Source organism: Lingula anatina, chromosome 7, assembly GCF_051362555.1.
Source record: "Lingula anatina isolate TDL-2025a chromosome 7, LinAna3.0, whole genome shotgun sequence".
Lineage (NCBI taxonomy): Eukaryota > Metazoa > Brachiopoda > Lingulata > Lingulida > Lingulidae > Lingula > Lingula anatina.
In genome coordinates, this window is record NC_141773.1 from 9,159,092 (window position 1) to 9,184,484 (window position 25,393).

Sequence of the window (25,393 nt, forward strand, 5' to 3'; positions counted from 1 at the left end):
CATGGTGGCGACAATTCTTTTCTCCATCCTGTCTTTAAAAATTTCATCCAGCTTGGGGAGATCCTGCCCGATAATCCTGCTTGCAGTTTTTACAACGTTTGTTAATTTCTTCCTTTCCTCCCCAGCTGTTCCGCTATACCATATTATAATTCCGTACGCTAGAATGCTTTCAATTACACACCTGTAAAAATTGACTAAAATAGGCACGCTATCAGTAAAAGTTCTCAATGGTCTTAAAAAATACAGTCTTTGTCGTGCCTTCTTTACACTCTTTGCGGTGTTATCTTTTTATAAAGATCGCTATGGCAAAGTATAAACATTTGGGTGGAAGAAAAATAACTTAATTGATTGAAAGAAAACCGTTTTTCTTTTTTTTATCTGAATTAGAAAAAACAATGCTTGTAATGTTATATTTTCAACTATTGACCTGTGGTGTCTCGTTTCAAATTTGATTAAACGTTTTCAGAGCGTCGATCCCTAAGTCAGCCAATGTTTGAACAAGATAGAAATGTTGATCTTCTAACTCTCCTTGTTGATAAGATATACTTTTCATTGGAAGGATAACGATAAACTATATGATTAAATAACCTCATTCGAAGGTGAGACATGGAATCGACCGGAGTTGGAGGGAAATTCCTCTCCGTCTTTTTCATAATTTTCGGGACTCTTTCGGCGCTTTCAAATGCTTATACTGTCATAGACACCTCGCCTACCGCGGATCTGACGTTACGTTTATCAGTTATTTACGTCGGATACAAGTGCAGGTACGGGTCGAGTAATGTTTCGTGAGTTGGAGACAGCGTTATTCCCGTCAAATATTGATATTGGCTGGTAAACCACATAAAGAGTACATTTAATCATTATTTGGCTTATTTACGTAGGAGCCTAGGGGGGTCTCTGCCAAATTACTACTCCTTCTCACATATTCAAATATATCAAATATAAATGCAAGACTCCCCCCCACTACCACATACAGGCGTTATTCTAGAATCGTTTTGAAATGTTAGCGCTCATCTGAACCGAACCTCCTACTAGCCTGAATATTCATTTTCGACAAATGTTTGTTAAAGAGAACGTATAATTTTCTCCTTTCAGGTAGTTTTTTTTTTTTTATTGACACAATACTTCACAAATACAGCATATATGTAGTACAAAAAAGAAAACTACAGTCACTCCCACTCTCACACTTAAGAGAAAATATACTATGTTATATTAATTAAATTTTTTATGGTACGTTAAACATTCAGGTTGATAAGAAATTGATAACATTTGAAGTGTACCAGAGTGACTTATCTATTTTTATCACAATTTTTTAATTTTTATTTAAATAAAGGCTCCTGCACACACTCACACATACCCAACCTCACACACACTAGCACGCACACCCTATTTATATACAAACAAATATATACAGATTTATATACATGTATAATTAGAAGTAAACTAATAAGTAATAAAAAGTAAAAAAGACAAACTGAAACAATAACTATATGTTTTGATTTGCTATACTCATTAAAGTAGATTTAAGTTCCGGTTTAAGTAGCAATCTAGAATTTAATTTAGTACTTTTGAAAATAAAAAATTTAGAATGAAGAATTACAAGGTTTTTAACTTTATCGCTACTTCCAAAAATGAGATCAGATGGCAGTATTTTGAAGACATTTCCTGTAATTTGACTTAACCATAGTTCAACCTCTGTCCAGAAAAGCTTCACTAATTCACAGTCCATAAATAGATGCTTTATCGTTTCAGCCTGTTTGTTGCACAAACTACAAAGAGGATTCTCGATCATATGGTATTTAAACAGCAACTCTTTGGTACCCAAAATTCTGTGGATTATTCTGAAATTAAACCATTTCAATCTTATTTCTTTAACTTTAACCAGGGCATTGGTATACGTTAGTTGCCAGTCTATTTTGATACCTAACTCTTGTTCCCATTTTTCTTCACATTTTGGTCTCTGACCGAGACTTTTTATGCAAATGTCATATATGCTTCTACATCCTTTTTTATCGTTACATAATGTTTTAACTGGGTTAGAGATCTGCGGTAATGGCAACATAACGTTAGCATTCAGAAGTCTAAGCACAGGGTAGGCACCAAAGGTTGCTTGCCTTAATCCATAATACAGAGTAAAAGGAATCTGAATTTCAAACTCTTCTACAAAATAGTCAAATGATAGGAATTTCCCTTCGCTGTTAAATAAATCTTGGATAATATGGAAACCTTTGTCATACAAATTCTTATAAAAAATTCTTCTGCCATCTGATAATACAGCAGGATTATACCAGATTGGAGTTCTGAGAATGACATCGAGACTATTACTTGCCATTTTTTCTGAATATTCTGAAAAGTATATTAAGATTTCTCTCCAAAAAGAATTGCGAATTTTAGATATTTCCTTTGCATAAGTTGGTCCAAACTGAGTCAATCTCTGAACATCCGATCCAGTGGCTTCAGCAAAAAGTTTATTTGTTATTTTATCAGAGGTTATCAATCTGCGAATCCAGGAAATTTTTAGCGCCCTCACAAAGGATTCTAAATGTATCATACGGCAACCTCCCTGTTTATAGTCCTGAATAAGTGTTTTACGGGCAACTTTTTCTGTTTTACCATGCCAAATAAATTTGAATAGCATATTTTGTAAATTTTGCAGCCACTCTTTGGTAGGGCTCGGAAGAGAGAGCAGTAGGTGTGTTATTTTTGAAATAATTAAAGACTTCACTACAGTAATCTTACCTAAAGTAGAAATATTTCTTTTTCCCCACCGATACATTTCTAATTCTATTTGCTGAAGCTTGCTGGTATAATTCAACTCATTCATTTGTTCTAAATCAGCTGTGAAAACTATACCTAATATATTAAAAGGGTTGTTAGTCCATTTAAGATTGTTATCTTTACAGATAATTTCTCTACTGTTGGCCTTTGAACCAATCCATATGGCTTTAGTCTTACTAATATTGGGCTTAAGCCCCGAGTACTTGGAAAACTGAAACAGTAAGTCGAGTGCACTCTTTAAACTTTTCTCTGAGCCATCTAAAAAAAGCACTGTGTCATCTGCGTACTGAGATAGTTTTACTTCCACCCTCCCCAAGTTTATTCCTGTTATGTTATTGTTTTGTCTTATAAGAATAGCTAGGATCTCAACACATAAATTAAAAATGTAGGGTGATACAGGGTCTCCCTGTCTGCAGCCTCTGCCAATTTTAAAGAAATTAGAGAAAATACCATTTTGTATTACACATAATTCAGGATCATTATAAAGAACATCTATCCATTTTTTAAAGTCATCACCAAAATTAAAAAACGAGAGAGTTTTTTTCATAAAATCCCAAGATATGCTATCAAATGCTTTAAGGAAATCTACTGAGAGTATCATTCCTGGGATTTTTTTATCTTTTGTAATTTGCAAAACATCATAAACAATTCTAGTATTCTCACCAATGAACCGTCCTTTCAAAAATCCCGTTTGATTTTCATGTATAAGCAAATGTAAAACTTTTTTAAATCTATTTGAAATACAAGCAGAGAGGATTTTATATGAGATGTTTAAGAGAGATATCGGCCTCCAATTTTCTAAAAATTCCCGTGGTTTATCCCCTTTGGGTAAAATTGAAATAACCCCTTGTTTCTGGGTAATGGACAAGTGACCTTTAGCAAACCCCTTATTATATGATCTCACAAGAAACGTTCCTATATCATTCCAGAAAAATTTAAAAAATTCGACAGAAAAACCGTCGGGGCCAGGTGATTTGTTGTTCTTCATACTTTTTAAGGCTATTAGAGCTTCCTGATAAGTAATTGTTCCCTCTAATTGCCTAGCCGTATTGTCATCTAATATGTTTATTTTGTCTTTATCGATTATATTATTCCAATCAAAAATTTCAGAGTAGTTATCTTGTTTCGAGTAAAGATGGTTATAGAAATCTCTGATTTCTTTCAAAATTTCTGCTTGATCGGTGATAATACGGCCTGTCTCCCTTATAATTTTCTTTACAGTTTTATTTACAAAATTTCTTTTTTCCAGGGATAAAAAATATTTAGTTGGTTTTTCCCCTTCCTCTGACCATTTTACTTTGGTTCTTATATAGACCCCTCTAATATGTTCATGTCTCATTTCTTCTTCCTCTAGTTTCAGAGTCTGGAGCTGGTTTTCTAAATTCGATGTGGGGTTATCTGTATACATGGAATATAATTTCTTAATTTTTTCAGCCAGGGTCTTCATTCTTATATTTTTCTCCTTTTTCTTTGCTGAACTATAGGCAATGGTATAGCCTCTAACCTGTAATAATATCTGTTCAAAAAATGCTTGCTCATCCACAAGAAAGTCCAGATCATTGTCACTAATTTTACATAACTCTGCTTTGTTATATGGGCTGGCACAATATTGATATTTTAGATCCTCTATTATTTTCTTTACTCCTCTTATATACTCAAAATCTTTTAGAAGGCTGTTATTCATTTTCCAGAAACCTTTCCCTTTTTTCTGCTCAGAGAGAGTAAGTTTCAGATGTATCATTGCGTGGTCTGTTCGGTATCCATAAGTTATCTCAGTTTGATCAACAAGATTCATGAGTTCGTTAGAAATAAGGAAAAAGTCAAGCCTAGCTCTTTTTACAGGGTTATTAGAGGACCAAGTGAATTGTTTCCTCTGTTCATGTTGAGCTCTCCATGGGTCTATCAAATTGAATTTAGTTTTCAGCCGTAAGAGAGCATCTCTTGCTTGGGGATTATTAACACGTCTGTAATTATAATAATCTAAATCACTATCTTGAACTAGGTTAAAGTCCCCCATCATTATCACAAAGTGACCCTCAAAATCTTCTATGATATTTCCGAGGTGAACAAAAAATTCCGGGTCATCTTTGTTTGGTCCATATAAATTAATAAGTAAAACAGAGTAATTATTTTCAACTTCAATTTCGATAATCAAATAATTTCCATCTTTTCCGAACAACGTTCTCATTATTTTAAATTCAAAGTTATTGTTGAAAAGGATTGCCGTACCTCTTGAATTTGATTTGCCAGGGCTCAGAAGGGTTTTATATCCCCACAAGGAATGTACTTTTGATTTGTCCCTCTCTGTAAAGTGGGTATCTTGGATACAATATATTGAGTATTTCTGTTGTTTCAAATAGTTCAGGACGTCTCTTCTCTTTTGAGTACCTCCAAGACCCCTACAATTCAAACTAACGATATGCAAACTCATAGATTAAATAACAATTTTGTGAATTATAATACTTTCAAGTAATCCAGTACGCAGATGACATCCATAGATTGTGTATATCTATGGAATATATGGCTCATTATATCGGTGTAAAATATTTTGTAGAGTAAGCAAGTCCACATCACAGTTATACATGCAGATATCATGATAATATATTCATTCATATCTGGTGTAGTGCTCCAATTATGCATCACTTCACAAACATACAACCCCATACATACATTAACCCACATGTCATTTGACCCTAAACATTGCTTGATCAGGATGCTCTCACCTATGAGGTTTGCATACATCACACATTCATACACATGACACACACTCACATAGACAAAAATTTTGTTCGTAAAACAAAAAACAAAGTAAGATAACATAAATACAATCATCCCACACATTTCGAGTATCAGTACTTGCAGCATGTTCTGAAAATTGAGGTACCTAATGATCCCACAGAATATCAAATTGTAACATTGATAATATTTTGCATAATGTTATGGATGAGCACCAATTCAAAAAATATTTTTACAACATTAATATTTGAATGTTAGGGATCAGCACTCACCTTATCTTTATTGGTCTATGTAAAGGATATTCTGTACATACCAGTGAAAGCATTATGTGGGTTATTCTCCTTCCCAAAAACAAGGTTTATTGGAAGATAAGAAGAACCTTATGATTATTTCTCTATTAATCGTAAAGCATGAGAAGTAGTAACAATTGGGATCTACATGTGTACCTAGAAAATATGGAAGAAGAAAGTTTATAAACATAAAGTGATAAAGATAACCAAGCAATTACATTGCATTATATCTAGGCACTCTAGGCTTTACATGTTAGAAAACAAAACATTAGTCATTTTTTCTCCTAATTGGACCTTTTCTTTTGTTTCAGTTTCTCCTCCAAATTATCACATATGTCTACCTTTATTCTGTTTCCATTTTTTAACTGGCAGTATACATTGCAGTTAAAGAACCATGCACTTTCAACGTGCTCATGTTGTTTTAGTTTGTTCAAGAGAGTTAAGGTTTTTAATGTTATGTCATCATACAGACGTGCACCAGATTTCAGTTCTCTCTTTTTCCGCATGATTGTTCTCTTGATATCTGTGTTTCTAAGTTTTATGATCACTGGCCTTGGGGATCCTTGTTTACCGGGTATGCGATGTATTGCCTGGATATCAGTAGGCTCAATATTCAGTTTGGCTTCTTTTTGCAGCATATCAATAAAGATTTCTCTCAGGTTTTCCTCCTTTTTTTCTATTATGTTCAAGGCCCTTATATTAGTTTTCCTTGAGTACTGTTCATTATGATTGCAAGAGCGCATGGTTTCTTTACTGTAGTAATCATTTTGTTTTAGCAGTTCATTCATTTTTTTCATTTCTTGGTCTTTCTTTCTCATGACTTCTTTCAACTGCTCATTTTCCATCTGAAGACTATCCACCTGATCTTGCAGTTTTGCAGCACGGGTCTCAGATTCCATTTTTAGACAGTCGAATTTCTGCATAAATTTTGCATCCATTTCTGATACCATGTTATTAAGAAGTCTTTCAACCACCCTTGTTACTGTAATTTCCAAATCCTCTTTTCTAATAGTTTCTTTAATCTCATTTTTTATTTCAGACAGCTCATGCATGAGCATTTGTAATTCTTCTGCACTGGAGTTTGCCACCTCCGAATGAGGTCTTTTAGGTGCTGAAGTTATTGTTTGTGTTTTGCTCTTTGTATTGTTGCTTGTGAGAAACCTGGACATGGTCCTGTCATCAGCCTTGGTAGGTTTCTGGGCCATGATAGCTTTGTAATCAGTAGGAGCTAGTGAGATGTCACAATAGTGCACAGTGTATAGAAAGGCCCATTACCTATATGACTGTTACAGCTTCAGGGGGCCAATTATGTCTTTGACAATGACTATTGCTGAGTAGCACTCTTTTATATAGCTACACTAGAGAACTGCTCAACCACCTATTTTCATGCATATACTTGCGTAAGTCCAAGCCTCCAGATTTAAAGTTCTTAGAAAATGTCACTTGCCTTTCAAGATCTATACCAGTGATGCCTACCACTACTTTCCAGAAACATTCATGAACATGTCTGCAAGACCTTAAATCTCAGGCATCTACATTTCTCACAATATTAGACACCAATGTGAGAGACTCTTTTCTTTTGCATGTCAGGTGTTACCTCGACCTTGACCTTCCTTTCAGGTAGTTTTGGCACCGTTTGTCAGAATGGCTGGGGTAGCTCCTACTTCTTCAACAACAACAACAACAACAACAGAGTTGTTGCCAGGATGTTGGGATATAAAACGTGTACCAAAGTATATAACAGAGGCAGTGGCACTGGAAGTATTCTTCTGAACAACGTGAGATGCAATGGACATGAAAGCTCCCTCTGGGACTGTCCTCACAATGGGGTCCGTGTGCACAACTGTTGTGAGTATCTTACTTACCTGTTATCTTTATTCATGTATTTACTACTTTTGAAAACCATGATATTGCAATTGTGTAATCTTTTATAATAGCCTAAGGCCAATGTCAGGGATGCTATTTGTTTGGTGAATTTCAGAGTGATCTATCACGAAAAAATTAAACTTAATAATAACCAGGCGCCTTTTTTTCACCGCTAAACATAGAAAAGAAACTCGGCACTTTAATAGGCGACTGTTGTTTATTGTGTCTACAACCTGTGGACATTTCTCTTAAGGCCACACTTTTTTATTTTTATGGATGACATCCTCTGGGGACCCCAAAATCGGTGCGAGCGGGCGAAAAAAAAAAAACAGTCAAAAAAAAAAAAAAAAAACTGCTTCAGAAAAGTTATGTTTTCAGTACACAGCTGGAAACACTAATTTACCACAGAAACACGCATCAAACTAACAATGTGTCTTTATCCATGCTCTCAAAATATTAAAGCATTGTGAATAGGGCCTACTTCGTAGAAAGGTAAAAAGTCATGAATATATATGCTGCATATTACCAAATCTATTTAAGGTTATTTCATGCATTCTGTTGGTATAGCAATCAATAAAACAAATATCAAATAAACAGCGTGTCTTTATTTGTACTTTAAGAAAATTAAAGCATTGTAAACACTTCACAGAATTGTTAAAAAAATGAAGCAAAGATAAACCTATGCTTCCTACTACCAAATCTAAAAAAGGTAATTTCGGTCGATGCCATTTTGTCTAATTCGACTCACACGTAGCAGCCAACTATCGGGTGGCCTGTCCGACCTTCAGTCCACCAAATACCACGACGCTCTTGTCGACCCTTTTTTCGCTACAAAAAAACCTGGTATGTGCTGCTTTGGACAGAATGTCACTGAAATTTTCAGGGCGATGATCGCTGGCCGCGGCCAGCCTTTCGCATAATTGTCTCCATGTCCAATATCAATGGCAAACCAATCCAAAACGACGGCCCCCGTTCTCTTTATGACTTTAATTGTCGTGTATTTTGAAATTAATGCTAGAGATGAATTTGACGGCAAAGCGGCCATATTTCCACGTGGTGATAATACGCATGCGCAGAAAGCTCATTTTCTGCACTCGGAACTACTCGGATGTCTCCAGTATGGAGCTTGCGGAATTAGCCGAGGATTGCCGATTGCATTTTCCGGCAAATTCAATAACGACGTTTGCGACAACCGACTTCCTTGGGAGGGGGGGGGGATTTTTTTTTTTTTTTTTGAGAACGGACGAAAATCGGTGCGCGCGCAGGATGTCATCCATAAAAATAAAAAAAGTGTGGCCCAATCTAGATTTTTTTTGTTTATTTGTCCATTTTATTTCAAACATGAAATATTGAATGGAATATAATGTAAGTTCAGGTATCAAAACATCACCAGTATTTCTTGTACGTATGTGATTATATTGCAAAAGTTCTCATTGTTAAATTGATACGTCCCTGACAACCGGAGGAAGTCAGAAGAAACTTATTAAGTTAGGCAGACTTTAGACAGAAATTATTACCGAAAAAGACAAAAAGTGAACTGTTGTCAAAAGTCTGCTAGAATGGAAAATAACACAAAACACTTTCTATTTTTATAGTATTATGTTATACGATGATCGAATTTCAACCATTTACTCCACTCGCGCCATGATCTTATCACTTATTCTGGTCAGTTTCAGATAAGTGTGGGTACGTTCTTAAAGTCATAATAACTCTTCGTTTTGGCCAAAAATTGGATTTTCCTGGAAAAAACGGCAATTTTCCCGTACTTACCAATGGTCAACGACCCCATTTCTGCATTCAAAGTTAATCCAGGGTTTTTTTCCTAAACGTACGGTTTTTTGTTAAAATCTCTTAAGAGATTTTAACTGACGGAGCTCTCTCTGACATTGCAAAGTCACTGGTGACCTACTTAAAACCGCGGGAAAAGCAGACAACAACAACACTATATAAGATTCATGAGATATATTCGTCTTTTTGTTAAAAATGCATTTATATCCACAATGTGTGCCATTCTGGGCTTTTCGTTATCCGACGCACTGTACAAAAACTCGCAACTTACGTCTGCGTCCGCATTAATGTGTTTGGCGCCATGTTATTTTGGTCTCGAATGAACGCGAGAATCCGCGTGACACCCTTACGTCATTAGCAACGAATGCCTTGATGACTGGGAAAAATGGCATCGAAAGCCCCATTGACAAGCACAGATTTTAGTTTTACTCCAATAACGGCCGTTTTAGTGGTAAAATACGATAGAATATATTTCCATGCGTTGTTTAAAATGTATTTCATGCGGAATTTTGAATCTCAAAGGAAGAGTTATTATTGCTTTAAATATAACTTACAATAAAGGAATGAGGGTTATATAACGATTTGGAACGTAAGAGGTGAAATTTTTAAAGAGTAGTTTGTAAATGGTATAATATGTATAGTGGCAGATCCAGGATGTTGCTAACAGGAGAGGGGGCGTCAACAAAAGTATCGATGAATTCTGCCTGGTTTATGGTGGCAAATATTCAGTGGTATATAGAATGAGGTAATATTACTGTCATGTATATCGTGCAGATGTGGAACATGCTTGCTTTAAGAAAGGCCTGCCCTGTTCAGCTTCAGGTTACCCTGTCCTTGGGTGGTAGTCAAGTCGTCATTCCCACAGGCCCAATGGTAGGACCCTGCAGTGTTCTTTTCTGTAAACTTTTTTGCTGAAACGCATTCTTCAGGCTGAGAGAAGCAAAATTAGCTTGGTTGCTACTTCCGAGACATTGAGCATTGTTCAATATGGCCGTTAATTTATAAGGAAAATCAGAAAACGACCAGAAGTTGCCGGGCATACTTTATTTAGAGCTTCTTTGAACGTTTATCCTATCAGAAGAGCACAGCAGGAATAGTGAATACGCTTATAACTTTTAGCAAAAAAAAAAATGGCCGTCAAAACATACGGCATAAAGTGATAAAACGGCAAAATTTGCTCGTTTTTTTGCATATTTAGTCTTATTAAAAGCATATCTGCCTTTTCTATATATGTTCATTAAGACATTATTTTTATTCATGATTTTAAACTCTCAGAATAAGCTTGTCGGACAGTTCAATAACGTGAGCGTATCAACCCCCAAGAAACTGTTTGCTCCTTCCACGGATCCCATGTAGTCGAATACTTCTATGTCATTCCCTGTAATTGATTAAGAACTGAATTCTTTTGGGCTATAAAAGCCATTTAATTTGGTCTTTCTTGCCATTGGTTACATCTGGAATATTGATCAATTTTCAAAATCCAATGTACTATAATATCATTATATTATAAACAAATGATTATGTAGAATAGCAAAGCGTTGGGTTCAAAGTACATGATATTCCACATTTCAAATGACCGCTAAAACATGTCCAAAAAGATAAAAAAGCACGAGAATTACGTTTTGAACTGATAATCTGCCATACAATATACATTTAATTATATTATTTAATGACAAGGTGTATTACAGTATTACAGTAATACTAAGACCATAGAAGAGGAGTGACTGTTACGTATGTTCTCATTTTAACACAAGCTCAGTCTGAAGGAAATTTTATCAAGGGCCAACAGGGATTACCGCAGGATTTGGGGTACAGGGAGTCCAAAATGTTGGAGTGCTGAAGTTAGTGTCTGGTTTCTAGTTTCCAGTTTCGTTTTTCAAAAACGAACCTGGCAACTAGAAACTAGTGTCGTTTTTCAAAAACGATTCTGGCAACTAGATACTAGGCTGAGGCCGGGTTGACCGCCTATACCAGTCACAGGCCGCTTGCACAGCGGATGCCGGGAATGGGGTTTAGGTGTGGCTGGGGGAGGGGGGAGGTAAGGGTGAGGTTGAGGAGGGGGAAGGGCCCCCGGGGCCTCCCTTTTTAGTTTGAAGTATAATTTTTAATTAAAAAAAAAACGATTATGATGCTTAGAAACCAGTGTCGTTTTTCGAAAATCGACACTAGATTCTGGTTGCTAGAATCGTTTTTGAAAAACGACACTAGTTTCTGGTTGCCAGAATCAATTTTGAAAAACGACACTAGTTTCTGGTTGCTAGAATCGTTTTTGAAAAACGGCACTAGTTTCTGGTTGCCGGAATCGTTTTTGAAAAACGACACTAGTTTCTGGTTGCCGGAATCGTTTTTGAAAAACGACACTAGTTTTTGAAAAACGAAACTAGAAACTAGACAATAACTTCAGCGCTCTCAAAAGGTTAATCTGCAATAGAGTCCCTCATTTACAGAGAGTCCAACCAAGTCCGTCGGTGGGGGTGGGGGTGGGGGTAAAATTTTATAATAAATATGTAATTATTGTCATAATATAACCTTATTATTTTCTTATTTTCATGTTGATCATACTTACCTTAATTTTTGTGATTTTATATCTTTATCATAACTATATTTAGTATGTAAATAAAATTAAGCTTTAAAATTTCCTGATTTTTTATTGAGATTGTCACGTTTAAGAAAATTCTTGGTTCAAATTACATCAGTATATAACAGCACTTATAATTTGTCTTATTACTGCGCTTTTTTCACTTTAAATTACATAGAGTCAAAAAATAAAATATCTTACATATCTTTTGGTTAAATACTGACAGTCATTAAAAACTCTGAGGGCTATATTTTTCGACATAAGTGCTATTTTGAAGCCCCAAACTGGATTTTTTTCAAATGAATCATTTGTTTAGGATATTGGCATACAGAAACAATAGTCTTAAGTTTCACGACTTATTTGTATTTGGTCAACTTTTGGAAAAAGACTAACCCATGTGTAATGAACTATGACAACATGATATCATTATTATGTCAACTACCCCAGCACTAAGTCATCAACTAATCCACAATGAATAATTACAACTCCCCTGCAAGTAGAAACATGCATACATTCCTACCTTAAAGCTTCCATTGACTGTCAGTATATTTTGGTTAAAACAACATTTCAACTACATGATGTCGATGGGTAGCCATATCCCCGAACGTTGTCAAGAATAGCTCATCTCATGAGCCCAAACCGATCAAAAAGCTCTTTATAAAGTATACCCGGCGACTTTTGGTCGTTTTTCTACTTTGCTCATAAATTGACGGCCATATTGAAAAATGCTCAACGTCTCGGAAGTAGCAATCAAGCTAATTTTGCTTCTCTCGGCATAGATAATACATTTAAGAGAAAAAAGTTGACAGGAAAAAACCTTGCAGGGTTAGCGTTCTGGCTACTCGACTAGACTGTTTATGAACCGACTACGTCCAGTGGGTTAAAGTGACAATCTAAACAGACAAAGAATTGCTCAATCATTAAGTGCCATAAAGTCTCGGCATGTGCCTAAAAATTTTCACACGGATCTACAAATCTTCAAACAAAAGTAAATTTCAAAGTAGTTAGTGAGCGGATGTGCTGGAATGAACACGATTTGCAAACAAGGAAGTTATAAATCTCTTACAAAAATATCGAAAAGAAATAATAGAGCACGTGGTATTCATGTGCTACACTGAAAGGGTTGCATTTAAAGAGCGGAAATTGTTTTTTAGAACTGAGCAGCTCTAGCATGAACGTCAATGAGCAGGGTAGTGTTTAAATGATGTATTTGTCTTTGAATTAATAGCTTTTCAAAGAACGTCGTGTAACAGGTGCGTTTTACCAACTGCATATCCTTGCGGAAATTGTGACAGAGTTTTTGTCTGGAAATAAACAAAAGCGTTGTTGTTTGGTATCTTATTGCTTTTTTCTTACCTTTGTATCACTGAAAGTGTGTTGTTTTTATTGTGTATTACTACGCATGAAGTCCCGACGAGTGTGTACTACATATAATATAATATATACTATGTCGTCCAGGAGCTGGGCGGGTAATTGCCAAATTTTGCTCTCTCACACACCCCTCAAGCTCAAAATATAGTAAACTTTGGCCTGAGGAACGTAAGTCGATACAAATCGAGGCGTTTTTAATGTGACCGTTGGATGACCCCCCCCCCCAAACGCGCTAGTTAATCTCGTTCTTCCACAACTGTGTTCTCGTGATGAACATGACAAAGCACTTAGTTTTGTTTAAATTAAAAAAATAATATATATTGAGGTCTGCTCCGATGTTCACTTAGGGATTCCGATTTTGTGATTTTATACTGGAAATGTATAGTAGTAAAATGTATATTGAACACAACTTGCCTACATGTATTTAGTTCTAATAAGTAACGAACAGCATTAATAGCTTGACATTGCCTCTGACTCAAGAAGGAAAGGTAACATAATTTTCCCTTTGTTGAATTCTGCACAATGGCATTGTATTTTTTATCATCAATAAGCATTCAGATTGACATTTACAGGAAATTAGAAGAAAGAAATGTGAATCTCGTAAGAATATCGATTTCTCTGCAGTAATGCTGTCAATAGTGAAGCGAAAAACTGTAGTATCACTATTCATTATAAGACTACTGGAACGCGAACAGAGAGAAAAATGAAACACAAGGAAAACAAAACCACAGAGGTGGCAGGCAATGTTATACATGTAGACATGTATCCAGTACGCGCAAGCTTTGTTCATAATGTGAGATGGTTAGTAATAAGAACAAATAATTTTAGCAAGAAAAATACATTTAACGACTCAAATCTTTATAGACTAAAAAGAGATGTTTGGGGGCTGGGTCACATCCTTTTGTCAGAAATTTAAAGTCATATGTGCAATAAATTACGCAGTATTTATTTACAAGTTACATAGACACACGATGTGGCTCACAATGACATGAATTTTCATTTTATTGAAACAAGACAAGTAGGGTCGGGGGAGGGGGTGGGGGTGATGAACTTAACTCAGGATAGAAAATCTCATTCCTTCTCCCGACATTTATAGCAATCAGCGTATGCTCGTAAAAAAAGAGTCTATGATATTTGAATAACATACACATAGTCACCGTCCTCTCCACCGTGCTTCATGACGGAGACTGCAGAATTTGCAAAGTGTATTTTATTGATATTCCCTTGAACCGTAGATATCAAATTGTTTTGCAATCACCAAAGTTTACCACGAAAGATTTATATAATCAATAGTAAAAGTATTGGGCAGGGGACCTTGCTCGTTGTAAAAGGCAAATTTGACATGTCTGTAGGTCTGGGGCTCAGGATGACCTGCCTGAAGGATTGGGGGAGTGACCTGCCTGAAGGTCTGGGGGGAGTGACCTGCCTGAAGGTTTGGGGCTCAGGATGACCTGTCTGAAGGTCTGGGACTCAGGATGACCTGCCTGAAGTTCTGGGAGGAGTGACCTGCCTGAAGGTCTGGGGCTCTGGATGACCTGCCGGTGACAATGTGATCGTTGCCTGTGAAGAGTGTGATATTTTTAACTTTCCAGATGTTCAAGAACTGACCCCTCGGCAGGCTCCGCGAGTAGTTTGCAAAGTGCGTCGTCGCTAAATGACCGTGGTCACTTACATGTATTTGTTATCTGTCTGTCTTATGTCTTCTTTTATGATAGGCGCACCAAGCCATTAGACGCAATTGGAGGGCGGCGGATAATAAAACATACGTGCACATGAACTATTATTTGAGCATAAACGACATCACAAAATGAATGCCATAGCACAGATGATAGTTGAATGTGGTATTTGGTTTCCTTGAAAATAATGAATCTTTAATTCCGGGAAATTAAATCAGCATCCTTTCCAATATATCTAAGTTGCGAATGCATAATGTATCTTAATGTAATGACATCTTATAAACTCAAACACCAATACACTGAACATTGGTGAAGTTATAGCGTAAGTAAAGTATATGTATTTAATAGCTGCTCACTGTCCATTTAATTCGGACGTGACTGGTTAAAAATATGCACAATGCAAAACAGATTTCCAGTAAGACCAGCAATAATAGATACATGTAGGAATATTACACCATAGACGGATATTGTGATATCAAGATGAAACTATCAATTGCTTTAAAAGAACATCAATTTTCATGCTCAATCTAATTTCTTTGTTCTAACCGGTCTAATATTATTAAACATAACATTCAACCTTCGCCGACTGCAGCCGCGACAAAGACAAACGAATCTTCCAGCAATTGCGCAGCAAAGACCCATAACGGCTATCACTGTATACATCGATAATGATTCAAAGAAGTCAGTGCCTGACTAAAACTTCATTGACATAGGAATGATCCCCTCCTTCTCTTAATCGCTCAGTCATGCGTGTATGCATTGATGCATTAACTCACTTTGCTCCTTTTTTTTCTTTTATGTAATTATTCATCTGTCTCTTGAGCGCTTTGAGAATTGAGCTATCTATTTGAAAACGTTGCGTGTCTTCTGGCCCCAGAGACCCGAGGCAATGCGTTGACGTCTAAATCAGTTCTCTCTGCTGTGGCTACCCACATCATGCCGAGACTAAGTCCTTGACTGGTCGCCTTGATCTTCACGACTGGGGAGAACACTGGAAGATAGATGTGGAAAGGTTTTATGTTGTGTAAAGCATGGACATTTCAATATATATTTTTCGATTGTCTGAGATTGTTTGTCACAAACAAAATCCCCTGTTGTCAGTAATCTCTCTCTCTCTCTCTCTCTCTCTCTCTCTCTCTCTCTCTCTCAATTTCACTTACTGTCTCTGTTTAACCAGGTGGCTCAGATACGAAAACATTAGTTGGATCGATACTTTTTCGAGGCAAGATTGCCTGGAAACCGCTCCGGCGTTCATAGCAAACGTTTCGATCGAAGGGACAGCATGTAATGACCAGTTAATGCGAGTTCGAAGATGGCGTTTCTTATGTGACTTTTGAGTCCAGTGTGTAAAAGACAGGTTGTAAGGTAAGAGCGTGGTGTGGAGGCACCTCTAGGTACATATAACATGTAGGTACTGCTGGAGCGTGAAAACGAATACGAATGTTGGTGTTGTTAAGCTGAGAATACCAGTCCATGTTGGAAGTGAAGTTTAGGGTATGAAGGTTACACGTAGTGTAGGGTATGAAGGTTAAACGTAGTGTAGGGTATGAAGGTTACACGTAGTGTAGGTTCGCGGTTGTATACCTGATACCTATGGTGCCGCGCTGTCTTTCCAGAAGTCTTAGTATACACTTAGCGGGAGGCTTTGAAATCTTTCACCATAGCTTATAGTTCTTTTATACTAAGTAGCATCAGTGACCGCGCGAGATAAATGTAGTATACAATTAAACATCCACTAACACTGTGATGGCACTGCCAAATTCAAGTTATTAATTATTACGACGGTTGCCGAGTTGTAAAACTTTCCATCTGGTGATGTTTTCACAGCACAATTTGAAAGCAAGATAATGCAGCAATACAACGGGGAAATAGCTGCAAGTAACACTTAAGTTTGAGGTCTATCTATCGGTGAAAAGATAGGGTTCGATCTTAAACCCTATATTGATGGTGGCATGTAGCCGCCTGATGTCCACCAGGTGTGTCAGAGGTCAGTGACAACAGTGACAACTATCAAGACATGCAGAATAAAGCTAGTGACAGAGGGGACATCTGACGCCTGTTGGTATGGTTCTGGGCTTAATGTGCATGATAGTAAAACAAAGGCGGATTACAGAAAACATTACAAAATTGACCACTTGACCACCTTGTGGCCATAACTGACCCCTTGTCGAGGATATTTGAAACAAAGGCCACACCACTGGCAGCGGACATTAATTACGGCGATTGTATGATTCTCTTGAGGTGTTGTGTTATCTGACCTTCACTGTCTACCATCCTTTGGGATATTTTCTTTGAAATGATAGTCTGGAAAATGGTCGATGTAATTTGACTGTAAGTGTCGGGATATCTGTGTAGTTATCTGTAAACTCGCAGAGGATGTCAACGGAATAATTCATGGGTCAGTGAGCATATCGACTAAACAAAATTGAACATTAGTATGTATTAGAAGTATTAAAACATGGAAAGTATAAACAGATAAATGAGCAACTTCCCATAGAATATATGAGAATTGTGATCAGATTTGATAACTAATCAAAGTATATTGGAATATTTAGCTTGGCCTCAATGCGGTAGACCGTTAGTAGCTGGCGGAAACTGTGTTTTTACTTTAAACATTTGCGTAGATCAAAATGCCAATATAAAACCAATGATTTTGTCTAAGTGCAATGCCAATTCATAAAATCTAGAGGTTGCACACGATATTGAATAATCTATTCAGAATTTGGCGAAAGCAAAAAATCGATTTACATTGGCAAGTGCAGAATAGTCTAATCTTAACTCCCACTCAAATAATAATATAATTAATTAATTTTATAGTATAACATTAACACTTGTAATTTATTATTCTACATATGTAAACATATATAAACGTATATCCTTATATATTATGTAAATAATGTAGTCTAGTGAGCCTGCTAATGTATTCATATAATTTAGTGCTCAATAAACTTATAATTATTATTAAATATTCTAACCAAATTAATACTTGTGATCGCGGCTGGTGGCGAAAATAGATCAAAACTGTTCTCGCCTTGACTACTGTAACAGTCTACTTGTTGGCATTCCAGACTACCATAAAAACTAAAGTCCGTTTAAAAAGCATGTGCTAGATTCTTATGCAAGGCAAATAGGCCGGCGTACATTACACCAATCCTGTACCATCTTCGTTGGCTACCTATTTGACCAAGGGTGACTTCAAGTCTTAGAGTTTAATTATTATCTTTTAAGATTTTAAAAAAGGAACGCAGAGGTATACATGCATATTGCACTTAACGTCCATTATCTTAACTTTACACAATGTTACAGTTTAAGATAATTTCTTTAAGTTTTCTTTACCGTTTATTGGACTTTTATAGACATTAAAATTTGTCAACTTGTCTCGTCGTTTGTGAGACGCTTACTTTCACTTAATTCATATTTGTGTAATTTGAGCGCATCACTAGAAGTAATACAGACTTGACATTTAATATGGAATATTTTTTCCAAAACATAATTCATCAATTTTTTTCCTATTTTGCTGACTGATAAATGAAAATAAGGATTAAAATCGTGTTTTAATAACTTTTGATAATCGCTTCGATGTCATTGTGACCTCAGTTCATTAATTGAATTCGTCAGTAAAGCAAACAAAAATACATTGCCTATTTTAAGTCATACGACAACCATTGAGAGCGATATTTTGGATCTCCATATTTTCCTAATTATTGTCTTTAAAAGAGTTACACGCCCCACACAGGCCCCCCATGTCAGTGTCTAGTCACAGCAACAGTCGCTGTTACGCTTGACCTCATCTTGCTGCTACCAGAGCTTTCAAGCCGCAAGGCATTTCTTATGATAGGCTTTTTAGAGTTTAATCTGGAATAAAATTCCAGAATACGGTTAAAACTTGTCCAATCTGGCTCAGTTTTGATGTAGGACATGCAGGCCGTTGATTCGGCGAGTAATGACCTACCCACATATTGTCTATGTGGTTCAAATATGGCGACTTTGATGACCAAGGTAGCTACTCATTCCCTTGGTTCTGTAAGTTATCTGCTATTAAATGTGCTCTGTGTGAACCGGCAACCTCTCCCTGCAACCTAAAACTGTTCCTAAGGTGCCCCCTATCAAATAATAGTCAAGTGGTTCCCAGATTATTCCTTTATTTGATCTGGTTCAGGTTTTCATCGATGACTACCATTGGTGTTTTGGCACCAATGTGGTATCCACTCCAAATACTGACACTGTCAATGACCCTAGTCACTTAAGAAGTGGCACACGTTTCGTCGAAGGCCTCTTCAGAATGTCTGTAAACTCTATTTTGGCCAGTTTAGCGGTACAGGTGAAATCTGACCTCAATAAAGAAAGCCACGCTGTTTCAGTGTTTTACCCAGAAACTGTCATGGTCCCCAATTCATTAGAGAAACAGACTAGGCTGCTTTGCTGTTTACAGTGGCTTCCTCAGAGGTCGCCTGGAATCCTAACCTGCTGAAATCAGTTTGGTGTTCGCGAAGAGCCTTGAAAAACAAGTTTTGGTGACAATTTGTTCCTCATTCAAAACGGACTGGGTGGTTTTGGTTAAATTGCAGTAGCATATCCTGAAGGACAGTGAGTCCTATACACTGGTGGTAAGACGTCGATGCATTGGGCTTGGTCTCTGTGTAGTGCCTCAAACTGAGCATAACTCCATAAAACTGTGTAGACCGTTCCGTTTGACAAAATAATCTGTCTGGCAATGTCTGTGTTTTTCGCGCCATTCTGGCACAGCTTAACAGTTTTGTAAAACGCTGCTTAACTCATTTTACGCACTGCAAAACCGACCGCTGGCATGCAAAATTTCAAATTCTTCTATGCAGTATTTGCCGACATATGGATACTTTTTTGACAGAACCATCCTTCGCCAAAGCCAAGCTTTGACTAGCCCGAAGGAACACTGCCCAATTAAATTACTGCATATTACACAAGGCAGCAGTGCAACAGACTTGGTAGTCAGTTAATTGGCAGCGACACACCTGACTTTACACTTTTCCAGTCAGATGTCTTATATGAAATCTGAATTTCTTTTTAAAAGAACGCATTTTTACCTAGGTATACCTTCAAAACTGAAATATTCCATATTAAATGTCAAGTCTGTAGATGCTTTATTTGTGTCATTAGAGGCCCGTACTCGGAGTAGTACATGCCTTATTTTCCCGGGTACAAAGACGTCTTTGTTGACTGAATAAGTGCGCAATGACACACAGTTAACACAGAAACGTCTAGAACTTAGCAAATTGAAAAATCTCATATTTTAAAGTAAAAGACAACGTCTCAATGACTGTCTTTATGTTAGCGGTGACTTCATAACGAATGGTGACTCACGTACATCTCTAATGGCCTGGGTTATATCCCACTCAGGGCACTTTGAATTATTACCGTATTAAAGCTTATGGGCGAGTCAATCCACAGTGTTAGGATGTGTATACTTTGGAATATAGAACATATGTATCAATCAAAATCACTGTGATTGCAGAGGTGTTGAATAAGCAACGTACTAATGATGAAAAAGTCATCGAATTAGATAAAGAGAATTCTAAAAGAATTCTGTATTGATTGATGTCTCTTGCACAGCACAGTAGGCTGTTTTCTTATAGATGTTCAGATCATGATAACAAGCCTGACTTATGCATATAGTTTCCACATCACCAGGTAACGGCTTCACTTCGCCTACTGTTTTTTTTCTTTCCCCTTTCTTCTATACTTACCTCACACAGCAATAACGTGTACTGGCCTAGAAATAGGCTTACTAGTCATGGCCATTGAGAAGGATAAGATGAAAAAGGCGTTTATTTAAAATTGACAATGTTTCTTGGAGATCTAGTCCACTGAATGCATATACATACACGTATATTCTCACACTCACAGGTAAAACTACATGTATATACTCATTTGCCAAACTGTTGTAATATCTACATAGGCAACAAGGAACACGTTGCCAGGATTTCTGGAAACCAAAGAGAACGAGTTGACTTCGAACGCACATAGACGCAGGTACCTGTATTGGCAAAGCTAACAGCAGATGGCAATGGTTTCTCAGTTTTATTGAACTCCATGGCATGTCTCAAAACAGCCAATACAATACTTTAAGAGAATTGAAATGACGAATTGCTTTGAAGACACTAGAATGGAACACCTTGAAAAATCAATACACTAGGAATCGCATGCTTTGTATTTCTGTGCTAAAGAGTTAAGTGCATCAACCGTGCTCGCGCTGTAAACGGCACAATGCGTCCTGGAGATATTTCAAGTTCATTGAAGAGTTTCGCTTAGATAAATTATGTGCGTTCTACGGGAAATGGGGGTTACCTAAAAATTAATTACCGTGAATTTTGATAGCCTTTATTTTTCATGTTTTCAAAAAAAAAAAAAAAAAAAAAAAAATATATATATATATATATATATATATATATATATATATATATATATATATATATATATATATATATAAAACGAGGCGTTTCAATGTTGTTTTATTTTTGTGTAAAAAATTAATGAAGATATATTTTTAAGACCAGCTCCAAGACCAACGTAACCCATGAAAAATTTGGTCAGTAATAAAAATGGATAATTTAATCTAAACTTTCTGTTTTATTTTTCAGACGACTCCCGTACCGCTGAACATCATGTGGCCAAAAGAGGTGCATCTGCTGCCACCATGAAACTCAAGCAGTTTATGGCCAATACATTACCACGTGCCAGAGGAAAATCGAAACGCAAACAGCAGTCTTTATCTTCTGCCCATGAGCTGACACAAGTGCAACACACGGCAGACCAACATAACATACAGCAAAACGGACCACAGGTGGCGGTATCGGTACACATCAATAAATATGTTGCAGGAAGTGAACTTGATAACAAGGACGTGGTGCGCAATTACAGCGATCCACTTTTTGTAAATTTAAACTTCGGTGAACGCCAGAGCAAATGCGCATGCTATAAGCATGTGATCATAGACGGGCACAATTTCCCGCCATTGCACGACAAAAACGCAGAAAACTGTCCTGCGGACTTTGATCTTACTTCCAGTTGGACAGATAACAATTACAATACACTTCCCAGAGTTAGACCAAGAATTAAAAGACGAACCCTTGGTTACCGTCTCCTAGGTCATCGCCCAGTACATCACCAGGGTCAACGCGCACGACGTCATCCACTGTCTCATTTCCGGCCGACGGCAGCCAAGCAGCACTGGAAGATTCTGCACTGGAAGAGCCAAGCTCAACTTCGGGTGAGTGTAACGAGGAATCCAAAGAGCTATCTAAAACGAAGGATTATTTCCCCACAGATCATCTTTGTGGTGAAATGCCGTCGCTTGACAGCTCAATTGACGTCGATGACCTCTGATAGCGGGCGGTTCTCTATGACTGGAAGTGGTGTGAGTTCTTTGGTCAGTTCCATCATGTCTGATGGCTGTGAGCCAGTGACCAGTCAAGCACCAGCATTACCACCTTCAGACGTGAAGCCCCTAGAGGCAATATGTTTGTCAGATGCCGTACAAACACCAGATATAATCTGTGATACAAATGAAAGTCGCCTATCAGCTTTATCTCAAGCACCAGACATATACATTCGCACTGAAGCAGGACAGAGCGTACAAGAAGAAGTAGAAGAAGAACCAGATCTCCTGATTCAGTCTCAAGGTCTCATTCCCAATGATGATGAAGAAGATATAAACTATGAGGAATTGTTTGAAAAGAACATCGAATTGGTGACCTCGGAGAGCGGCTTTTCTTTCGACCAGTGTCTCATAGATGAAGAGGGCAGTCTAAGTGACGACTTCCTGGAGTCAGGAGTGGACATTTTTGCTGATGAGTGTACAGATGAGTTTCTCTTTCAAACGGCAACAGGCCGTGATTTTGAAGATAAAACTGACAGGTTTGAGACCTGTGATAACCAACAAGAGGAACATGGTGCTGTAAACGTGCAGGAAGGCCAACTGCTGGGATGCATGGGAGTTACTACGATCAACTTGTTGAGGATATCTGCAAAGACGCCATTGCAGCTGCTAAAATCGAAATCAAGACTGAAATCGATTATCCATCGAAATTAAATCCTTCAGATGACTGTTGTATTAATGAACCCGCTTCGGGTCGAGATAAATATACTGCGTCGCTGGTGAATAAGAGTAAAAGTTTTCGTACTGATACAGAGCCTACAAGAAAAAGTGAGGCGTTTGAAGGCCGGTAGACGCATCATTGAAGAGAAAATAAGAGAGGCTCAGGAAGAGGAGCAGCTTCGTCTTGGACAGCGCATCCGCTTCCAGAGGCAAATCACACTCCACCGGAAAGAGATGTTGCTTAAAACTCTGGGATATTTACGGGAAAAGTTGGCAGACCAATGTACACGCCTGCAAGCCAGCTATAATAACGTGCTAGAGATGCAGAGAAATATCTTTCGACAGCATTCTCGTGGCGACTTAATGCTAAGCGGGTCAACATTTGAGCTCACTGTGTGAACTATCCAAGTTCAAAAACCAAATGTACAAAACGAAACGCTTGGGCGCCCAGAAGGCAAGCTAAAGAGTGCAATGTAATGAAAAGAAATCAAAAAAGGAAATCGTGATGAGAATATTCTAACACAAGTCGTGTTACTTTATACTTGAGCTGAATCACGTAACGAGGGTACATAAATTGGTAATATATGTATATTGAACATCACGCTAGTATGTGCTATGTGAATAACAATTTTTTGTCAATTTACATGAGTATGTGAAGTAGGTTAATACATTCATATATGTTGGCTTTTCAAAACGTACCAGAATAATACTGTGCAGAACATTGATTACTTGAAAATGTAAACTTGATGCTTGGCATGTTCATCACGGTCATGTTGATATCAAACAAAACAAGGAATTTGTTTGTCTAAGATCGATGTGCTGATATGTAATATTGAGTATTCACATGTAAATTATTGTAGGTGTGAAGATACCGTAGTGCAATTTAATTCATTATAAAGGAGATCGGTAAATCATTATTTTCATCATATGAGTCTAACACAATGTAAAGCATTTTTAAAATGCGACTATGTAGTGACTGAATGTGGGATGCTGCCGGTTTATTAATGTTAAGCTTTTAATATTCCATACTGATATCTCTATAGTGCTTCACATATGCAAGAACATGTACATGTACAATGCAAATTACGTTACGTGTTACCATATCAGAAGTTCATTGAAAATGACACGGCTTTCACGACAATCTTCAACTTCAGAGACATCTAGGGGAATAAGTTGAAGACCAAAGAAACTTGATGCCCATTGTTTATGCAGGTTTTAGCCTGCAGCTAATTAGATATTATTTTAATGAGTACTGATATCACCGCCTGTTGGCAAAATATTATGTATTCTGAGACTACAGATCTACAAGCCCACATGTGCATGATGTCTTTCAGAAAGTAGGTTGTGGTATTTGAAGTATTTAATTATTATAGTTATTTTGTTGCTTTTCCCGTCTTTTAATTTTCTGTGATATTTGGATACATTTGTGGTCTGGAACTGTGTTAGAGGTATGTCATATACACCATATCCACTTCAAAGCCGTGTGGACTGTATAATGTATCCAAGGTGCCAAACGTAGGAATTCTCCGAGAAAACTAACACTTATGAAGAATTTCTCTTTAGACTACCTGGGGTAAACGACATTTGTCTAATCAACATTTGGTCCACCTTTCACGACAGTTGCCATAAATGTGCTACAATCTTGGAAATAAGCAATTCTTTTATAGCGTGGTCGGGTTTTTCAATGGCCGTCATCACTTTAAGCACTAAGTTACTGGTTGAGCGTGAATCAAAACTGTGTCAAGATGTTAAACAGGTGGCAAGGTTTGATATATCAAATAATTTTGGCAACATTTAATGATGGCATTTACCTGTAAAAAAGACCATAAAGCTGTTCTTAGATATTTTTAACAAGAAGTGATTTATGTACTTGTAAGTAAAAAAAACGTGTATTAAAATATTGCGCTTTGTCTCTTAAAACGCATTTTTCACATTGCACTTTCGGCCATGCAGCTCAACTTCTGCTTTTCCTGGTGAAAAGTCTGGGCTGCTTTGGTCGGGGCCTCTGCGTAGGTACACCGGTTTGGGCATACCTGTACTTGTAAGACTGCAGACTGTTCCTCGTGACACAATAATCCGTCTAGCAATGTCTAGCTGCTTCGTACCAGTCGGATGTGGAGCAACAATGAGGTGACAAACGGTTTAACTAGGTGCATTTGTTTGCAAATTTTTAAAACTTTCTCTGCAGCGGTTTTCAAAATATGGAGACATTTTTGACAGAACCCAACTCTGTTTT

At 37.2% G+C, this 25,393-nt stretch overlaps 1 protein-coding gene across 3 annotated transcripts; it reads left to right on the top strand.

Moving 5' to 3' along the window:
- The first annotated feature begins 612 nt into the window (after positions 1-612).
- On the top strand, positions 613-25,071 carry LOC106171622 (uncharacterized). Of its 3 annotated transcripts, XM_087017711.1 has the most exons (3): positions 613-764; positions 7,425-7,652; positions 21,701-25,071. In XM_087017711.1, the coding sequence occupies exons 2-3, from the start codon at positions 7,511-7,513 to the stop codon at positions 23,149-23,151; spliced, it is 1,593 nt and encodes a 530-aa protein (XP_086873837.1). In that variant the 5' UTR covers positions 613-764; positions 7,425-7,510; the 3' UTR covers positions 23,152-25,071. The 3 variants fall into 3 exon arrangements, with proteins under 3 accessions (XP_086873837.1, XP_086873836.1, XP_086873838.1); XM_087017710.1 differs by lacking the exon at positions 613-764 and having other exon boundaries at positions 7,388-7,652; XM_087017712.1 differs by lacking the exons at positions 613-764; positions 7,425-7,652 and adding an exon at positions 16,352-16,448.
- Positions 25,072-25,393: the final 322 nt, after the last annotated feature.

What these genes read in the sequence shown, in the direction of transcription:
- LOC106171622 (XM_087017710.1), top strand. Translation starts at nt 7,388, where the DNA reads ATGTCAGGTGTTACCTCGACCTTGACCTTCCTTTCAGGTAGTTTTGGC. An exon ending in GGTCCGTGTGCACAACTGTT is followed by an intron (nt 7,653 to 21,700) that starts GTGAGTATCTTA and finishes TTTATTTTTCAG; the next exon opens with ACGACTCCCGTACCGCTGAA.